The following is a 19,865-nucleotide window of genomic DNA, read 5'->3' as shown; positions in this document are numbered from 1 at the left end:
CACATCATTATGTTGCATACCTGAAACTAATATAATGTTGTATGTCAACTGTAATTCAAAATAAATAAGTAAATAAGGTCTGGGCAAAATGGTCCTTTGTACTAGGTGTACACCTACATGATTAAACCTATGATAAAAAATGTTAAAGCACTGGAAATATATATAAAAATTGCTTTTTTGCTTTTAAAGATAAGTATATCACTATAGGTAAGAAGTCAACTAGTCCTCTTTGGTTCCTTTTAAGTCTGGAGACCTTAAAGTTATTCTCTGAATGTCATTTGTTACACATCCTGGAACTGAATTGTCTCCATTTAGCAAATCAGGTTCGAAGAAGGCAATGGCACCCCACTCCAGTACTCTTGCCTGGAGAATCCCATGACAGAGGAGCCTGGTGCGCTGCAGTCCATGGGGTCGCGAAGAGTCGGACACGACTGAGCACTTCCCTTTCACTTTTCACTTTCATGCATTGGAGAAGGAAATGGCAACCCACTCCAGTGTTCTTGCCTGGAGAATCCGAGGGACGGGGGAGCCTGGTGGGCTGCCGCCTATGGGGTCGCACAGAGTCGGACACGACTGAAGAGACAAGAGCAGCAGTAGCAACAAATCAGGTTAATTCTGGAGGACGTCACTTTACCAAACACAACACCTGATAGCAGAGCTTCTGGAGTTTGCCAATTATCCTATTACAATAGGATGAAATAGAAACTTTGCTGTATTTTTTTTTCTTTTTATTACTGTTCGGAATAGAACAAGTTAGTCCCAAGGCTACTTGAATCTCCCTGAATTTTCACTAGATCTGAATAATTCGATTTAGACTTTTAGGTTAGGATTCACCCTCACTCTCAGGAAAAGAACTGGAAAGCAGACTTTCCATTCTGAGGAAATGGCAATGTATCTATTTCTTAATGAACATCTGCTGATCTGAAGATGACTGAGTTAAGTCTCGTGTGTGAAAATACACGAGTGAATGGAGAAAGGAAAAAGAAGGGGCCCTCCTACAGCTCTATGAACCTCTGTTTCAGCGAGCTGGCATCAATAAAGCGGAGGCACGGAGAAGCGGCAACTCGAGCCAAGGGGTACCAGGACAGCCAAGCGGAGCGAAGAGGGCTGAGACCACGAAGGGGCGGGACTGCTCGGCCTCCGCTCCTCCTCGGTCGGGGCGGGCCCGAGACCGCCACCCTCCCGCGCCGTCCTCGTCCAGGAGCCACGGTACAGCCATGCCGGGCCGCCTGATGCGGGGCCTCTGGCAGCGATGGCGCCGTTACAGGTACCGCTTCGTACCCTGGATCGCGCTGAACCTAAGCCACAACCCGAGGTGAGAGGGCGAGGCGGTTCGACCCAGGCCGTTTTCCTACCTCCCAGCGCCGCCATCGCGGCCGCAAGGACTTACGCTAGCGTACCGAGGTGGGCGGAGCCCTAGGCGAGTGGAACTTCAAGCAGGCGGAGCCTAAGACGGCCTACGGGCCTGAGGCGGGCGGGACCTGAGTGGGCGGGGCTCGAAGTGGGCAAGGCCCCAGGTGGGCGAGGCGGAGGCTGGCTGAGTCAGGCCGGCTGGGGGCCCGAAGACCTCACGGGGCTTTTAGGTGGGCGGGGCCTAAGGCGTATTTCCCATCGTTCCCGGCGCTGCGAGGTCTTCAGGCCTTGTTGCCCGCGGGCGTTGGCTAGAGTTTTAAGTCTAACTGTCTGCGGAGGTTGGGTGCTTGTGTTTGGGCAAAAAATAGGAACTTTTGAAAAAGGGAAATAACTTGCACGGCGTGAAGGTGCGTGGCCTTCTTTCTATCAAGGCAAAGTTAGGACCTTGAAGTGCCTTAGAAAAGCCAAACCGTGGTTTATTTTTACAGCTCTGTAGTTTGTACGGAGAAAACAACGCCACTTGGCTGTGAGGGTAACAGCTTGGAGTAGTTGATGTATAACGAGCAAAAAGCCACTAAAAGCAAGTCGGAGTATTGGTTTTAGAATACGGATTCAGCCCCTAAAGAAGGCGATCTAGCTGAGTAGATGGCCGTAGGATCAGTGCTAATACTGGCTTTAGTAAATTGCCTTCTTGGAAGAAGTTAATGTGATGCTCACTTAAATAGGCAGACTAGCTAGGCTGAAGGCTGGTGAATAGCCAAAAAGCTCTCCCAGTTTCGTACTACAGAAACGTAAATTCAGATGCATCATTACTACTATCAAACTGAGGTGGAAATTGGTACCTTGTAAGTAAAACAAGAAGTAAAATAATACTTAAAAAGTGATCATTAAAGTACTCCTGAGAAGACTGACGACATATATAATGTCAAATGTGTCTTTGAAGCTGCTGCTGCTGCTGCTAGCTAAGTCGCTTCACTCGTGTCCGACTCTGTGCGACCCCATAGACGGCAGCCCACTAGGCTCCCCCGTCCCTGGGATTCTCCAGGCAAGAATACTGGAGTGGGTTGCCATTTTCTTCTCCAATGCATGACAGTGGAAAGTGAAGTCGCTCAGTCGTGTCCGACTCTTAGCGACCCTATGGACCGCAGCCCACCAGGCTCCTCCATCCATGGGATTTTCCAGGCAAGAGCACTGGAGTGGGCTGCCATTGCTGCAGCAGCAGAGCGAGACTGATGACATATATGTTAAATGTGTCTTTGAAGCTACACGCATGTAAAAAGGGCCACTGGAATTTGAGGACATAGTGGCTTTAGGTGTACTGGGAACCAGCCTGTTTTCTGCTTCTTGTTCTGCCGTTTACCAGCTTTAAGACGTTGGGCAAGTTTCCTTAACATCTCTAAGCTTGAGTTTCCTTGTCTGCAAAAATGGGATAATGAAAGTAAGGACCCAATAGAATTTGGTATGGAATGGGCCTTTTATAAATATTAGCTGTTGTTGACCTGTGTAAGTATTGTTGGGAGTCAGGTAACTAGAACTGAACCCCCAAAATTCTTTTCCAAACTTCTTAGTTTTATGCCCTTCAAACACATGAGAATTATCTTCATAAAGGCCAGTAACCCTGAGGACATCAAGACAGTCTGGCTTTTATCAGTTGAATGGTAGTGAACAGAAACTTTTCCCATTTTCAGGACCCTCCGATATGTTCCAGAAGAATCCAAAGACAAAGTTATCTCAGATGAAGATGTCCTAGGAACATTACTGAAAGTTTTCCAGGCTCTATTCGTAAATGATTTCAGTAAACAATCAGATATCTTGACTGTGCTTCCAGAACCTGTTAAATCAAAATATCAAGACCTACTGTCAGTTCAGCATCCAAGGGTAAAACAGCTTGAATACAGACATCAGCAGCAAAATACCTTTACACCAGAAGAAATTCTTTATAAGACATTGGGTTTCAGTGTTGCCCGAGCACCTAGCTCATTGATTTCTGCTGGAAAAGGTGTCTTCGTTACTAAAGGATTGGTACGGAAAGGCGCGGTTGTATCTATGTATCCTGGTAATGACATAATTAGTACTTGACCAAGAGTTTCTTATATACAGATAAACATAAGTTCAACAAAATACCTAACCCTATAAGCCTTAGAGTAAGGGGTTGTATTGGAAACTGATTTCCGCAGATTTTTTTTTAATTGGCAGATAATTGCTTTACAGTGTTCTCTTGGTTTCTGCCATACAACAACCTGAATCACCCATAGGTATGCATATATCCCCTCCCTCTTGAGCCTCCCTCCCACCACCCCCAACCCACCCCTCTAGGTTGTCACAGAGTACCAGGTTGAGCTCCCTGTGTTATACAGCAACTTTCCACTAGCTATCTATTTTACATATGGTAATATATATGTTTCAATGCTATTCTCTAAGTTTGTCCCGCCCTCTCCCTCCCCTGCCATATCCACAAATCCATTATCCATGTCTGCATCTGTATTCCCTCCGTACAAATACAATTTCCATGGACTTTTAAATCTTGAGTTGGAAATTAACTGTTTGTAAATTATCTCATGTATTAGAAAGTATCCAGGAGCATTTTGGGATAAATGCATTTTTCTTTTAAGGAAATTTTTCTAATCAACATTTAAATTCAGGTGATTATAGTATGGCCTACTTTGATAAGACTGATTACTTAGAAATTACTAGAGAATAAGTCAGTTTGGGTTAGATAATAATTAAAGGTAAAAAATGATGTGGATTAAAACATAAAGATTAAATTTAAATCTATAAATCACTGAATAAAGATCTTCCTGCCATTTCTAAACTTGAAAAGTAAAGCAGTTTCTTTGCAAAAGATCATTAACTGGAATGCTCAGTAGAATATATTATTTGTTAAAACTATTATTTGGTGCAGTAGAAAGTATGTGTGAATGTTTGTCAGACAGACCTGTTTTTTAAGAAGTCATTCTACTATCTTCTAATTCTATGTCCCTAAATAGGAGCATCTCAGTTTCCTCCTTCACAACTATCCTAACTCCATAAAGACTAAACAGAACAAGCCAGGAACAAATAAATACTAAAATAAATTTAATAAGTAGATTAACAGGGCTTCCCTGGTGGCTCAGACGGTAAAGTGCCTGCCTGTAATGCAGGAGACCAGGTTCAATTCCTGGGTTGGGAAGATCCCCTGGAGAAGAAAATGGCAGCCCACTCAAGTACACGTGCCTGAAACATCCCATGGCTGGAGGAGCCTGGTAGGCTACCGTCCATGGGGTGGCAAAGAGACAAGACTGAGCTACTTGACTTCCAACATGCCTGCAGCATAGGAAGCCCCCTGTAAAGATATGCTCCTTTCCTCCATTGCAGATGAAAGGAAAAACAACCTGAATGCCAGCCTCATCTATTCCCATTTTTATCTATACTAATTGATTAATAACAAAATACATTTCTTAAAAGTCTCTTTAATAGATGTCGAATAGAAATCTACTTTAAAAAATAAAAGCAAAAACACAACTTTGAAACTGCGCCTAAAATGTGGTGTTCACATTTTTGTTAACCAAAATAGTCCTATTTTATTTGACTGTGTGGACAAGTTGGTTCTGTGTTCCTTCTGCTATTGGGCACTTTTTAACGAGGGAAGTAGCCAAAGAGAATGTGATAGTCTAGATTGGAGAATGGAAACATTAGAAAAAGGTAGAGAAATTAAAGCAAATTCTTCCATGTTATGTTTATGTTCCAGAGAAAAAGGTCTTTTATCATGATGGTTACGATTTTTATAGGTTGCTGTAATATGTGTTTGTCTTATATATTAGGTACAGTATATCAGAAGTACGAGCCAATCTTTTTCCAGTCCATTGGAAATCCATTTATTTTTAGATGCCTAGATGGAGTACTCATTGATGGAAATGACAAAGGAATATCAAAAGTCGTGTATAGGTAAGTTGTGCCATGTTCAAATTTAATTGTAGGAGACAGAACCATACCACAATGACTCTGACCACTGGCATTTGTACTTTAAATAAAAATCTATTTAGCAAGCCAGAACAAGACATGGAGGAAACTTAAAGGCATGTTACTAAGTGAAAGAAGCCAATTTGGAAAAGGCTGCATAATATATAAAGTCCAACTATATGACATTCTAGAAAATGCAAAACTATGGAGACTGTAGAATGATTGGCATGTGCTAAAGTCTGGGGAGGTGAGGAGAGGTCAAAAGGTGGAGCATGGAGAATTTTTCAGGCAGTGAAAATATTCCATGATACCCTAATGATGGATACCTCTCATTATACATGTATCCAAACCCATAAAATGTACACCAAGAGTGAGCTGTAAGGCAAACTATAGACTCTGGGGTGATTATGATGTGTCAGTGTAGGTTCATCAGTTGTAGCAAACATACCACTCCGGTTGGGGATGGTGAAAACTGGGGAGGCTGTGCATGTATGGGAATGGGGGTACCTAAGAAACATCTGTACCTTTTCCTCAGTTTTGCTGTGAACCTTAAACTCTTCTGAAAAAATCAATTTAGAAAATTGACCCTCCCAAAAGAATCTTTTAATTGCCTAATTGATTAGATAAGTTTTTTAAACACAGACTTCAAGAACGAGCTTATGGTTGCTGGGGGGTGGGGGAGGGTAAGAATGGGGGGAAGGGATAATTAAGGAGTTTGGGATGGATAGGTACACACTGCTGTATTTAAAATGGATAGCCAGCACTGTATAGCACATGAAACTTTGCTCAGTGTTATGTGGCAGCCTGGATGGGAGGGGAGTCTGGGGGAGAATGGGTACATGTATATGTATGATTGAGTCCCTACTCTGCTCACATGAAACTATGACAACATTGTTTGTTTATCAGCTATACCATAATACAAAATTTAAAAGTTTAAAACAACAAAAAACAGTTTTTAAGAAAAATTTCACTGAGGGTTAACTGAATTTTAAGGTACAGAGGAACAGTTTCTTAGCTAATGCTTTCACCTGTTTCAGATCTTGCAATGGGAGGGATCAACTCGGCCCTTTAAAAATGAGTGATAGTACATGGCTAACATCAGAAATTCATAATCCATTGGCTATAGGACAGTATGTGAACAATTGTTCAAATGGTAAGTTGGCACCCTGGGGCTGTGAGATAAAAATACAGCAGTGGTAATGTTCCTCCTTTGCCATATGACTGAGTGCCAGAGGCAGTTAAGTTTAATATCTCAGCTATTGAAAGCCCTGAAGTAAATTTTATAATGGCTGATATCAACCAGAGAATTTGGGGAGATAATGATATACGTTAATTGGAATTTTTTAACTTTTTATTCTGATTTTGCAATAAATAAGGCAATTGATAACTGCCCTTTTGATCACTATTCTTTTAGTTATTTTTCACTAGTTAACTTAGAGATTATTTTGTCAGTTCCTCAACATAGCCTTATAGATTAATCACTACACTGGTTCTGTTACTAAGTTTGTGAGTTACCAATCTTCTCTAGGGATTTATTTTCCAAAAGCTTGATCATCTGACTACATTTAACACAGACGTTAACTTGAAGCCTGACTCTTCTGCATAACCTTTATTCTCTCTGAGCCTCTGTTTCCTAATCTTCAAAAAGTAAATAATAAAACATGCAAATATATGTATATATATAAAATCTTGCAGTGCCTGGAACATAATAGTGATTATTAATTTGAGCATTTTCTGATAATTTAGAAAACTATATATCAAGTGCCATAATTCAGTACTGTTTTCCATGACCTGATAAAATGGTTCTGTTTCTAAAAAGTTTTCTACTTGTTCTTAGACAGAGCAGCTAATGTCTGTTATCAGGAATTTGATGTGCCTGCAGCTTTCCCTATAGAACTGAAGCAGTATCTTCCAAACATTGCCTACAGCTATGACAAACAAAGGTTAGTTCTTCTCGAAGAGTTTTTCCTATCTTCTGTCTTATGCTGTACCTTAAAATATATATATATTTTCTAAGAAAAAACTAGAGAGTTTGGGGGGTTTTTTTAGTGAAAAATTATAACTTAGATTTTTATGTTCATCATAAATGTGTTAATGTAGGTTATTTTCCATTTACAGTCATTACAAAATATTGGTTACATTCCCCACGTTGTAACTGCATCCTTGTAGCCTGTCTTATACCCAGAAGTTTGTACCTCTTACTCCCCTACCCTTTATTTCCCCTCCCACCCACTGGTAAGCACTAGTCTGTTCTCTGTATCTGTGAGTCTGCTTTTCTGTTGTTATATTCACTAGTATGGTGTATTTTTTAGATTCCACATAGAAGTGATAAGAATAAATATTTATTTATGGCTGCACTGCATCTTCTTTGCTGCACAGAGGCTTTCTCTAGTTGCAGGGAGCAGGGTCTGCTCTCCAGCTGCAGTGCACAGGCTTCTCATCACAGTGGTTTCTCGCTGCAGAGCATCGGCTCTAGGCACACAGGCTTCAGTAGCTGTGGCACGTGGGCTTAGAAGCTGCGGCTCATGACTCTAGAGCTCCGGCTCAGTAGTTGAGGTGCATGGGCTTAGTTGTCCTGCAGCATGTGGGATCTTCCCGGATCAGGTATCGAACCCGTCCCCTGGCTTGGCAGGTGGATTCTTCACCACTGAGCCACTAGGGAAGCCCAAGAATGTGTATTTTTAATGTAACATTTATTTTTTGTGCATTAAGTGGAAAGTCTACTGAGAATACTCAAGTAACAATTTTAAAATATAAGTAATTGTATATTTAAGAGTTTTTTTTTCAATTAACAATACTGTAGGAAGACATTACCTTCATATCATTTCACTTAGCTGCCAGTTGCTAGCAAACTTTATTTTTTACAGGTCCTATTAAATTGTTCTTTGAAAATGAATGATATTTAAAACTTAGACAATTCCCTGTGCTTAAAACTTGATAACTTTTATGTCTCTATATGTATGTGTGTGTGTTTTAACAATGAAGTTTTTTTAACCTGATATTCTGGGGCATAATGTTATTACTGTTCAGCAAGCACAGGAAAAGTTAGAAGAGTAGGAACATTGAAGGTATGCGTATGTCTTATTGTGTCCATAAAAGGTATTTTTTTAAATTCCAGTAAATGTTAAGTAGCATTTCCAGCTTTGCAGAATACAAAGATACAAATTAATTTTTTTTGAAGTGTTGAACTATAATATCATTTTAAAATGCTTTTTATGATACCAGTTTTGAACTGGAACATAGAAACATTTTCAAAGAAGTAGTCAGTTGTATAAACTTATTGATTTTGTGGGCTTTTTAAATGATGCAGAATAAATATACTCTAAAATGCCTCCATCAGTGATGAAAGCTATTTCCTTGTGGAAATCAAATACATAAATTAAGATGATAGTAAGGAATCTGAATAAAATTATCAATAAAATCCATCTTGATGGTATTAAAAATATGAGCTTGTATCTGTTAACACTCCTAACTTTTGCCTATGTTTCTTTTTGTTTTCAGTCCACTACGATGTGTCATTCTTGTTGCACTCAGGGACATTGAACAAGGAGAAGAGCTTTTTTCAAACTACTATACAATTGTCAGCTAACTCTATGAAATTATGTTTACTACTCAGTTATTGAGTTAATTCTAAATGTTTTTTGTAAGTTCCATTTGCGGAACAAATGTTTTGATACCTAATTGGAGTGGGAATTTTATTTTTATTGATATTAGTATTTTAATTCATCATAAAACCTATTTGCTTCGTTACAATCTCAAATTTGTAATGCAATTCCAGTGTTAATTTGGTTTTCACCTAAGTACACAGTAGCTTACTAAATTAAAAGCCACCATCTGAACTTGTAATTTTAACTATTCTTTAGATTATCTTTAGTAGTTTATCAAATTTTAGCCAAGTCATCAGCAGTTCTTACACTGTTGATGTGTACTAACATCCACAAAAACTTATTTTTTTCAGAATAAACCAAGACCAAAAATATTTGTTGTGTTGTCATGAGTTAATTTGGAGAAGGCAATGGCAACCCACTCCAGTACTCTTGCCTGGAAAATCCCATGGGCGGAGGAGCCTGGTAGGCTGCAGTCCATGGGGTCGCCAAGAGTCGCACACGACTGAGAGTCGGACACTTTCGTGCATTGAAGAAGGAAATGGCAACCCACTCCAGTGTTCTTGCCTGGAGAATTCCAGGGACGGGGGAGCCTGGTGGGCTGCCATCTATGGGGTCACACAGAGTCGGACACGACTGAAGCGACTTAGCAGCAGCAGCATGAGTTAATTGGGGTTTGTGTGTAATTTCAAGATTGTTTTAGCTGGTTAAGGGGGCAATGGGGAGTCATTATACTATTTTCTCTATTTGAACATTTACACACGCATGCACACCTACAAAGCTTAAGAGACTGTAAGAGATTGTTTTGGCATGGAAATATAGTTAAAAGATGGTGGTGGGAGGAACACCTATTCCCCATTTCTCATGTTTAGTGGGCTTCCATTAGTAATTCTGCCTCTCTCTCCACCTTTTGGAGGAAGAATGATTCTCTGAGATTGTTTTTAGAGAACTAGACACCATGGCCCCAACCCCACTAGTTCCTTCTCTGTGGAGTCTCCCAGTAGTCTGTTCTGGGTGGTTCTCAGCCCTGCGTGGGGAGTAGCCTGTAGTCAGCCCAGCCAGGAAAGCAGTGAGTCTAGTTCAGAGGTGGAGTATCAAGTGAGCTGGCCTGGCATCAGCTCTGAAGCCACATTCTCCAGTTCTATTAGTAGGAGTTACTTTGATCTCCATCGATCCGACTCCTGCATCCAACCCTCAGCTCCATACTTGGATAGGGTGGGTGTTATTTATGGGCCTCTCCATGGCACCTGTACAACCAGATTCTGACCCTCTTTACTGCTACACCAACAGCTTTTCTCACTTGTTTATTGTAATTTCAGTAGCCTCCTGATTGCTTTCCATGTTTCCATTCCTGCCCCCTTTTCAGAATAGACAGCCAAGAGTGATTCTTTTAAGCACAAATCAGATCCTGCTGGCATCTGCTCAGAACTCTGATTACTCCTACTTTAGAATAAATGCCAAGTCCTTCACTACCTCTGATCTCACATCCTGCTCTCTCCACACAGCCTCAGCTGTCTCCTTGCCACTCCTGAGACTGCGCGGTGCACTCCCACCTCAGGGTTTTTGTACTAGTTCTGCCTCCAGAAACCTCCCCACAAATAGCCATATAGCTCATTCCATCACCTTGCCTAACTAAGCTACTGAAATTTACAATCCTCAACTGCCAACCCCTAATACTCCCCATTCATTTATGTAGCGTTTATGATGTATATGCACCTAAGTCCATGGGAGCATCTTTTTCTCAGCCTCATTTGTCTTTTATTTGTGCCACCAGGGGAACTCACTTTGTTAAAAAGCCAAGGGCTTCCCTGGTGGCTCGGTAAAGAATCCACCTGCCAGTACAACAGACATGGGTTCAATCCCTGATCCCACATGCCTTGGAGCAGCTAAGCCTGTGCAACACGCAGGCTATTGGACCCGTGCTCCAGAGCCCAGGAGCCTCAACTACTGAAGCCCGAGCACCCTAGAGCCTGTGCTCCACACAAGAAGCCACCGCAATGAAAAGCCCAAGAACAGCAACCAGAGTAGCCCCCACTTGCCGCGACCAGAGAAAAGCCCCCGTGCAGCAACAAAGACCCAGTACAGCCAAAAATAAAAGTATACATTCTATATATATATATATAAGCCAAGCTAGTTGATCAAGATCCTATTGTCCAGAACTTTATGTTAAAATACAGAAGTGAAACTCCCGTGGTAGTGTTCGGTAGACTGATGTATTTAGGAGTGAAGTGTCAGACTTTTTAAAAACAATTCATTAAAAAGTGCATATAACATAGAGTACAAATATGGTACAACATTAATTGTTCAATCAGGATTGTTCTTTATACTCTTATTTTAACTTTTGTCTTTAAAGTTTTACTATCTCAATTTGGGGGTAAAGTTACCATCAGCTTAAGTGTAATATAGAAGGAACAAACATCAAATTCATCAAACATTTACTGAATGCCTACTATGTGAAGGGTCCTAGAAGATTCAAATAAAACAGTTCCTGCTGATAAAACGCTCACAATGGGAGAATAAAGCTTGCCCAGTATGATGACTTGGTCTGGACTAGAGGGATGAAGTTATTTTTTGAAAAGAAAACACTGCTATTTTTTTAAAAAAAATCATTTTTTCCTTACTGGAACAACTTTTCAAGATTTATGACATTTCATTTCTGACATGTTTATGAAATGCTTTTATTAATTCTACACCAGGAAACAACTTCATGGCAGTATTAGCTTTACTTGTGTAAAAACAATCTCATCAAAATCTAGGTATACTATGAAGCATGTCTCTCACTGAAGTGAATGCCAGCTATAGTATATTAAGCCTGGAAAAATGTGAGCATTTCTGATCTAGGACTAGGACTTCAGTGACCCTGTTCAGTTTTGTTCAGAGAACCCCGCCAGCCACAGAAAAGAGAATATGGATTAGAGACTTACCTGGGTGGGCAATCTTTAACAGTGCTATACCCCAAGACTATTTTAAATTAAAAATGGAAACGTGTATAACAAACTACCCAATTTACAGATACCATGCAACCTTTGAAAAAGGAAGAGAAGCAGCATGCTGGAAAAGCAAACCATGGATAGATGGAATGGGTTAAGGTCTACAAGTGTCTAGATTACTCTGCCCTCACTAGGCTCTCTTCCCTCCCCTAAAAGCCTAAAGGGCTGTTCTCCCGTATGGCACTCGGCTGCACACTTCACTGTATTTAACCAAGAATCACTGGTGTTTTTCCACACTTTGAAGGCACTTCTGTGTATGTGTCCACCAGGGAGGCGTGCTCATCAAGGCTGTTTGGTGTCTGTGAATGAAGAAATGTGATTTTAGATGAGCAACTGAAGCAAAGATGTCCTCTTGTCCTTGTACAAAATGTGGACATTATGTGCCATCTGATCACTGCATATTAAGAACTAGACAGGAAAAGCTCTGGTCAGAACAAGTGAATTACGGGACCAAACTTGTGAAATTAGGCCAAAGTGAGATATTTACCTTGGGAAGATGGAAGAGTTGGGGAAGTTATTTCTGGAGTTTACCAAACAGGAGACAGGGATCAAGACCATCCCCAAGAAACAGAAATGCAAAAAAGCAAAATGGCTGGCTGAGAAGGCCTTACAAAACTGTGAAAAGAAAAGCAAAACGAAAAGGAGAAAAGGAAAGATATACCCATTTGAATGCAGAGTTCCAAAAAGCAAGGAGAGGTAAGAAAGCCTTCCTCAATGATCAATGCAAAGACATAGAGGAAAACAATAGAATGGGAAGGACTGGAGATCTCTTCAAGAAAATTAGAGATACCAATGGAACATTTCATGCAAAGATGTGCTTGATAAAGGACAGAAATGATATGGACCTAACAGAAGCAGGAGATATTAAGAAGAGGTGGCAATAATACACAGAAATTGTAAAAAAAAGATCTTCACAACCCAGATAATCACTATGGTGTGATTACTCACCTAGAGCCAGACATCCTGGAATGTGAAGTCAAGTGGGCCTTAGAAAGCATTACTATGAACAAAGCTAGTGGAGGTGATGGAATTCCAGTGGAGCTATTTCAAGTCCTGAAAGATGATGCTGTGAAAGTGCTGTACTCAATATGCCAGCAAATTTGGAAAACGTAGCAGTGGCCACAGGACTGGAAAAGGTCAGTTTTCATTCCAATCCCAAAGAATGGCAATGCCAAAGAATGCTCAATCTACTGCACAATTGTACTCATCTCACACGCTACTCAAGTAATGCTCAAAATTCTCCAAGCCAGGCTTCAACTATATGTGAACTGTGAACTTCCTGATGTTCAAGCTGGTTTTAGAAAAGGCAGAGGAACCAGAGATCAAATTTCCAACATCTGCTGGATCATGGAAAAAGCAAGAGTTCCAGAAAAACATCTACTTCTGCTTTATTGACTATGCCAAACCCTTTGACTGTGTGGATCACATAAACTGTGGAAAATTCTTGAAGAGATGGGAATACCAGACCATCTGACCTGCCTCTTGAGAAATCCGTATGCAGGTCAGGAAGCAACAGTTAGAACTGGACATGGAACAACAGACTGGTTCCAAATAGGAAAAGGAGTACGTCAAGGCTGTATATTGTCACCCTGCTTATTTAACTTCTATGCAGAGTACATCATGAGAAATGCTGGACTGGATGAAGCACAAGCTGGAATCAAGATTGCCAGGAAAAAATACCAATAACCTGAGATATGCAGATGACACCACCCTTATGGCAGAAAGTGAACAGGAACTAAAAAGCCTTGATGAAAGTGAAAAAGAGAGTGAAAAAGTTGGCTTAAAGCTCAACATTCAGAAAACGAAGATCATGGCATCTGGTCCCATCACTTTATGGGAAATAGATGGGGAAACGGTGCAAACAGTCACAGACTTTATTTTCTTGGGCTCCAAAATCCCTGCAGATGGTGACTGCTGCCATGAAATTAAAAGATGCTGGCTCATTGGAAGAAAAGTTATGACCAACCCAGACAGCATATTAAAAAGCAGAAACATTACTTTGCCTACAAAGGTCCGTCTAGTCAAGGCTATGGTTTTTCCAGTAGTCATGTATGGATGTGAGTTGGGACTATAAAGAAAGCTGAGTGCAGAATTGATGCTTCTGAACTGTGGTGTTGGAGAAGACTCAAGAGTGTATTGGACTCCAAGGAGATATAACCAGTCCATCCTAAAGGAAATCAGTCCTGAATAGTCATTGGAAGGACTGATGTTGAAGCTGAAACTCCAATAGTTTGGCCACCTGATGCAAAAAGCTGACTCGTTTGAAAAGACCCTGCTGCTGGGAAAGACTGAAGACAGGGAGAAGGGGATGACAGAGGATGAGATGACTGGATGGCATCACCGAGCTCCAGTCCATGGGGACGCAAAGAGTCAGAGTGAGTGACTGAACTGAACTGAACCAAACTATAAACATTATAATAAGGAAGACTAGTTTACTCTAAATATACTATGAAATAATAACATCTAATCAAATTTCAGATTTCAGGTTTCCCTAAATGACAAGTTACTGAGAACAGTGTATCAAACGTAACAGACATTCAATAAGTATTTCCTGAATGAAACTGAAAGTACATATAATCCTCACTTTGGGATAGCTAGAATTTTATTGTACTGATAGATGGACATTTATTTTAGAGGATTTAAGGAAAACTATTTTACCTATCAATTGTATTTACCTATCAAATATCTTATTTACTACATCTAAAACCTACTTAACAGTGGTTAAATATCTGCCCATGTGTTACAGCTTAAGAGTCATTAGATAAAAATCTATTTGTGGCAAATACTCACACGAACCAAGAAAAAAAAAGATTTCCAGATTTTTATTTCTGGAACTGTACACCAGGTATTAAAGTACAACAAATACAAAATAATGCTCAAAAAAATCAGTGTTTATGTACAAATATTAAAATCAATGCAACAATAGCAACTTCCTCTTGAACATCTGATACTAAAACTTGTTCTGATTGTCACTAATCAATCTCATACTCACGGCGTACTTATTTCAAACCGGGACAACTGGAATCACTGGTCATCTAAGAGGAGTTTTAATATCTACCATATTTAACAATAAAACTAACAGTTTCCTCCTTTCAGTGAAAAAATTAAGAACTTTTTAAAAAACATAGTACTGTCAATATTTTTATAAATTATTTCAATTTCCATTTGTAGACAATGTGCTTTGAAACTCTGGGCAAACAATCTCCTTGGTGGTCAGGTTTATTCATTAGTTTACATTCAAAGTTGAAATATTTACTAGAGACTTTGGTTAAATTAAATAGCTTCACTATGCTCTATTAGATTTGATGTTCTCAAATATTATGACCCTCAATTGTAAAAATTAAAAAGGAAACAATTGCACAGTTCTTTGACCTAATTGTACAGACTTTAGTATTGTTTAAACAGTATTCTACATCCTTCAAGTAAATTCAGCAGTTGACCATAACAAGAGGAAAACTAAACACTGAAAAAGCTAGCATGAAAAAGTGGAGTACAACTAACAAAAGTAAAGTATTGCTATAATCACAGCACCAGTTTCACTTCTAAATGAATCCGCTGTCCTCTTCAAACCCCCTGTACATAAAAAGACACATCAGCCAACACTGCAACTGCTCACCGTGGATTTTTGGTTTGTTCATATGAAAATAATATGGCAAAGAAAAAAAGAATTTATCACAGTTTGTTATAAGAATTGTGCTTAACACTTAATAATAAAGGCATTATTGTTTCTTCATAAGACTGCAGATCAGTTCTTTTCACGCTCTCAAACGCAATTCTTCTAAGAAACAGTAACAAATTCTCTGTTAAGATGCTTAAACGGAGAGGAAAAAAAACCCAGTAAATCCAGATTTAAAAGGAAATTCAATAAATAGTTATTTTACATGAATAAAGTCATAGTGGTACAATTTATGAATGTCACATCAAGCATGCACAAAAATGGTATTATACATGGAGGAAGCAGTCAGAAAATATTGAATTAGATCTAAAAAGATATGAAGAATTTACATATATATACAAAAATCTTGCAAATTATTGCCTCATTTTAACAAGGAATTAAAAGTAAACGTTACCAGCTAGTTAGCACTCTCTAAGAGGCTAAAATCAGATTGGTGTTTAAAAATCTATTAAACTAGCTGGAATTTATTTTTCTCTCATATCATTTCTGGATTTTGGTCAAAAATCTTTATTTAAATAACTAAAGTGTCCATTCAACTTGCTGATAATCAAAACTTTAGATAAGAAACACTGTTTCCATCTTATATCAAGATCCCAGCAATGCATAGATAAACTGAATATATTACTGCATCAGCTACTGAGAATGGGCATGTTCATTTAAGTGCAACTGGTATTAGCATTCAGTCATCTTTGTGTAAATTATTTTATACAGACCAGCCACTGTAAACCCAGAGTAAAAATTAAAGTTATAACAATGGAAGATTATGGCCAGTATCTTACTAAATTATAGATGTATTCATTTTTAACAAAAGAAATTAGGTTCAAAGTTTAGCACAACACCACAGCAATATGAAGCTGACAACTCGGATAAAAATATCTGAAAGCAACAAAAAGCCCAGGCTACCCATTATTTACTGTGTGCATACAGGAATGCTGACTTTAGATGTATAAATTAGAGACTGACTTTAAGTTATTAATTTAACTACTTTCGTCCACTGTGCTAAACTAACTTTTTTAGTAAATGTGCTAATGCGTAAACACTTCAAAGCAATCTTCATTAAAATGCTGCAAAGAAAAACAAGAATACAAATCATCCAAAACTAAGGATGTCATTGCAGTTCACAGTTTGTATAATAAATACCCTCCCTTTCCATCACTAAGGTCACTACATTCTATCTATTCATCAGCACAACCTTGAAGCGACTTATACTTAAAAATATCAGCAATGTAGCCAAATATTTAAGTTTTGGCAAAGCAAAACAACTAGTAGAAATTGAAAATTTTAATTAAGACGGTGCAAAAAAAAAAGGAAAATTCTGTTTTAACTGAACTATAAAAGCAAAGCTTATCACATCCTAACACTGCATTACATATTGCGTGAATTCACCTTATAACTTAAAGATGCATGTCTACAGAGCAAAAATGGCCAGAGTTTATGACAATGGTTTCTCATTCACAATGTTTAGAATAAAAATAAAAGTGAGTTTTGAGACGCATCTGAACGTCAATCACTTTTTAGAACTTAAAAGTGGTAACGTACCATTGTATTTCAGATAGAAACTCACATTTTTTCTTCCCAACTGGTCCAAGCTAAACAGAAAAGTTTAAATATACTTCAAGGTTCTACTGCATTATGTGCAGGATCTGGAAATCCCACCTAAATATTAACATTTGAACTGCAGCACTACTAAACAATTGAAAAAGTGTCCCAAAATGTAAACCAGTCTAAGTGGCAACATCCTCGGCTTTGTAGACTGTGCCCTGCAAGTCAACTGCCTCAGGAAAAACTAAGTTATCAATGACCAGTATGATTTTTATGATTACAATCTTGATAATGGTGGACAAAACCCCATCTAAATACCGTATCTTCAAATGCCAATTTTTCAGCCAATAAATGAAGTTACACAGAAGTCTTCCGGCAGTAAAATGACCAATTCTGTGTAAGGTAGCCCTGGTCTAGAATTTTGAAACAGGATCCAAGCAAGCGTCTTCATAATTTGCACGCAGTTCCTCGTGCTGGCTTCTATAAAGATGGACTTGCTGTTTTGTAAACTGAAGTGCTCTAGTTGAATAACATGAGAGAAGTTTCCATTTTTAAAAAAATCCTTGCATGTTTGTGCAGTTTAAAGAAACCTACCCCTGCTTTTATTTAATTAAGAAAATAAAACCAAAAAATGCTACATTGAGCAGGGATCAGGATCGGTACCTGTAAACATTGTTATTCCACTGCATCCATTACGGCAAAAGGAATTTACACGAATAGAAGCCACTCCATTCAGTTCAGAACATCTGTGCTGGTTTTGAGCTGGTGGCCTCTGTCTACAGGTTTTAAAATTGGGAGTGAGGGCAGTGGGGAACAGAAAAGAATAGAAAAAGAAGGGAGTGGGGAAGAGGTATTGGGGATGAGGAAGAGATAAGCAGAGCTTAAAGCTGCACCACAGAGTTCAATCTTAGTTCCCAACTCTGCTGATCATAGTTCATTTCCACATTTATGGATTGAAAATGAAAATACTCTTGATAAATCAAGATATAGTTCTATACATACTGACATCACTGATGTCATAGTGAAAAAAGTTCAAACTTCCAGTGAAAGACTAAGCAAACCTGATACTTTCCTGGTACTGGTACTGCACACCCACTGTTTCTGGGCCCTTCACTCATTTCATTCAGAATGCAGGGCGGCATGCTGATGCAGAGCGTGGGCACTGATGAAACCATTGGTCTCGTTGGCAGACAGACTGCCAAAGTCAGCCACAGACACGGCCATTTTGGCACTGGTGATATGATGTGTGTGATTTTCAAAGTCTACACCCAAATTATTTACAGAAACCTCATTCATAAAGGATTCAGGAACAGCAATGCCCATTTTCAATCTCTTTGCTGGTCTTTCTGACTCTTCACTGCACATGTTCATGGGGTTCAGCTCTGAGTGATAAAATCCAGTCTCAAATAAATTAAAACAATCACTTTCCCCATTGCTGGGCAGGGTGAGTAACTCCTCCGTTACAACAGGCACATGATTGACTTGTCCACGGGGCGTGTTGCCCAGTGGAGGAAAGCTATCATCCAAACAATTCACATCCGTTGGATTGCAGACGGTCGCTACGCTGCTGGTCAAAGCTAAAAAGAAATGAGAAATAGTTTCAGTAAGTGGTCCTACATCATGCAACAAAGAGGAAATAATTCTGTCCCACATTACACTAAAAAAATGCAAAAAGATGCTCATGTTCTTACCTGTCAAATCACTGGCAGTGAAAGAGTTGAGAATGCTTAGCTGTTGATCAGGTACAGGCTCAGGTCTGTTAGAAGTTAAGGCTGAAGAATTTACTGTCCCACCCAGAGCTTCTGTTTCATCCACCAAACGATCCATGTAGTCCCTAAAAAACACACCCAAATAATGTTGTGACTGCATATCACAGTTAAAAACAAAAGTCCCTGAAGTCAAGCCCATGGTACTTACGTAACTCCAGGGTGATGGTTGTATCGTTTCTTTCCAAATTTTGTCTGTTGAGCAAAGTAATCATAACGCTCAGATTTCTTCCACATATAGTAGAATGCTACACATTCAGCAACTGTTCTAGTTCTCACCTAATAAAAAAAAGTTGAATTTTTTTAAAAAACCAAAACATTCTACACATTTTTAGTAACTTTTTAACACCCATTAGTCTTATTTTCTATCTTCCTAATTATGAAATTCTGAATATGTTACTAGTAAACTGTTTTTATTTTAACACTATTTAATAATGAGGCTACCTTCCAAAGCCCAAGGCTTTTTATTTAAATCAGAATGTAATAATAATAATAAATGTGCATTCAGAAATTATCTTACACCTTTACTGAAAATCTTAAAACACTGACATACTTTACTTTTCTTCACTGAACTTTCACCATGATTCTGACTGAACCAAGGGTACTTGTTAACACTAATTGATCCATGAATGAGCCTCAATGGGATATAGTAATTCCCAAAATGTCATTCAAGTACACTTTTCTGGGGAGAAGGGTGCAGCTTCATGAGATTATCGAAGGGCTCCATGACCCAAAAGAGACGCTGTTTGTAAAGGGATCAGTACTCAACCGCATCTGGAATTTAAGATGATCGCCAGCTAAAGGCAAGATTTTTCCTCTATCATGCATTTGGCTCTTAGCTGCAACAAAGCCTGGTAGAAAATCAAAAATGATAATAAAATTTGAGCCTTACTCAACGTGGCTCCACATCCAGACTAGGGTTTCTCTAACTATATACAGCTAAAGGTATGAATTCAGATGTACAGAAAAATATTCCGTATCTTTACCCAATAAA

At 39.1% G+C, this 19,865-nt stretch overlaps 2 protein-coding genes and 1 non-coding gene across 4 annotated transcripts in view; 2 read left to right on the top strand and 1 right to left on the bottom strand.

The window, feature by feature from the left end:
* SETD9 (SET domain containing 9) lies at positions 1,020-9,271 on the top strand. Its single transcript, XM_005694689.3, has 6 exons — positions 1,020-1,315; positions 3,042-3,409; positions 5,154-5,277; positions 6,330-6,445; positions 7,130-7,235; positions 8,794-9,271. Exons 1-6 carry the CDS (start codon positions 1,218-1,220, stop codon positions 8,879-8,881), a joined length of 900 nt encoding a protein of 299 aa, XP_005694746.1. The 5' UTR covers positions 1,020-1,217; the 3' UTR covers positions 8,882-9,271.
* TRNAY-GUA lies at positions 4,452-4,522 on the top strand. The gene has a single exon. It is a non-coding gene; the product is annotated as a tRNA-Tyr (tRNA).
* Positions 14,693-19,865, bottom strand: part of MIER3 (MIER family member 3) — a 28,711-nt gene continuing 23,538 nt past the window's right edge. Inside the window, exons 11-13 of one of the 2 annotated variants that reach the window (XM_018065695.1) lie at positions 19,023-19,150; positions 18,797-18,939; positions 14,693-18,682 (exon numbers count right to left, since the gene is read on the bottom strand). In XM_018065695.1, the coding sequence (XP_017921184.1) occupies positions 18,225-18,682; positions 18,797-18,939; positions 19,023-19,150 (729 nt within the window). In that variant the 3' untranslated portion in view covers positions 14,693-18,224. The remainder of the gene's footprint in view (positions 18,683-18,796; positions 18,940-19,022; positions 19,151-19,865) is intronic. The other variant, XM_018065696.1, reaches the window with a different exon arrangement.

The sequence above is a fragment of the Capra hircus genome, chromosome 20, assembly GCF_001704415.2.
Source record: "Capra hircus breed San Clemente chromosome 20, ASM170441v1, whole genome shotgun sequence".
NCBI classification, from domain to species: domain Eukaryota; kingdom Metazoa; phylum Chordata; class Mammalia; order Artiodactyla; family Bovidae; genus Capra; species Capra hircus.
The sequence above is the reverse complement of the archived record's forward strand: the minus strand, read 5'-3'. Positions and strand labels throughout refer to the sequence as shown.